At 39.0% G+C, this 1,031-nt stretch overlaps 1 protein-coding gene across 1 annotated transcript in view; it reads right to left on the reverse strand.

The window, feature by feature from the left end:
- Positions 1-300: 300 nt before the first annotated feature.
- The window catches only part of LOC119339936, a 5,498-nt gene continuing 4,767 nt past the window's right edge, over positions 301-1,031 (reverse strand). Inside the window, exon 3 of the mRNA XM_037611838.1 lies at positions 301-565. Coding sequence (XP_037467735.1) covers positions 448-565 — 118 coding nt within the window. The 3' untranslated portion in view covers positions 301-447. The remainder of the gene's footprint in view (positions 566-1,031) is intronic.

Here is a 1,031-nt window from a genome sequence, read left to right on the forward strand (position 1 = left end):
CATTCCAAAATACACGACATTTTGGTAGGCCCAACGGAGGTAGCACCAAAGTATCCCCAACAGGAAAAGTAAATAAATAAGAAAATATCAGCTCCTGCCACACAACAATGAGAAAAGCTTTCTACTGCAAGCATTGAGCAGATATGTAGTATAAATGAGACCTTGATCTCATACTCCCTCCGTTCCAAATTACTCGTCGTTGAAATGGATGTATCTAAAACTAAAATACATCTAGATACATCCATACGTGCGACAAGTAATTCGGAACGGAGGGAGTACCTCCATATGTGGAACTGAAAATATAACGAGTCTGCTCACCATTATGCGTTCATTAAGATGCAATGCAAAGTCCAAAGCTGGATCTACAACACATAGAGTTCCGAAGGTAGGGTTTCTTAACCCACTAGTTAAATAAGGGTTTCTTATAACCAACTAATAGAGATGATACTACAGTGACATAAAAAGCAGAACAGTGCTAGGCACCAGCACGATCAAAGCAACATTGCATGCTTTCTCAATATTGTTTAGCTTCTTACGGAACTTCTCATAGTCCTCCGCACTCCGCCTGAACATAAGGGCAATTAAATTAGTTAGGAGATAAAAAGGTATCACTTTTTACTTTTAAAGTATTACTCCCTCCGTGTCAAAACATAAGACGTTTTTTTGACACTTTCAAATAATCAAAAAAACATCTTATATAAAGTTACAGAGGTACTATATACATTCTGCAACTAGGTTTATCTCAGGCAAGTCACAATTCACACAAAGTTCATCACAGGAGCCCTACTTTGCGTCTAAAAAACAAGACTAGAGTCTGCTGAATAAACATGAGAGCACTATTTCAATAGACATTCTGCAACACATATATTGTACCAGATCCAACAATCCTAATACTAATAGAACCTGAAGCAGGTGACTCAAGTCGCTCACAGGAAACCCAAAGCATCCTGAACTGCTTAACCAACTCATTCTCAGTATCATAGATATAGAGTTGCGCAAACTTTGGCGACACGCCCCTTGGCGGCACCAAC

Source organism: Triticum dicoccoides, chromosome 7B, assembly GCF_002162155.2.
Source record: "Triticum dicoccoides isolate Atlit2015 ecotype Zavitan chromosome 7B, WEW_v2.0, whole genome shotgun sequence".
Classification (NCBI taxonomy): domain Eukaryota; kingdom Viridiplantae; phylum Streptophyta; class Magnoliopsida; order Poales; family Poaceae; genus Triticum; species Triticum dicoccoides.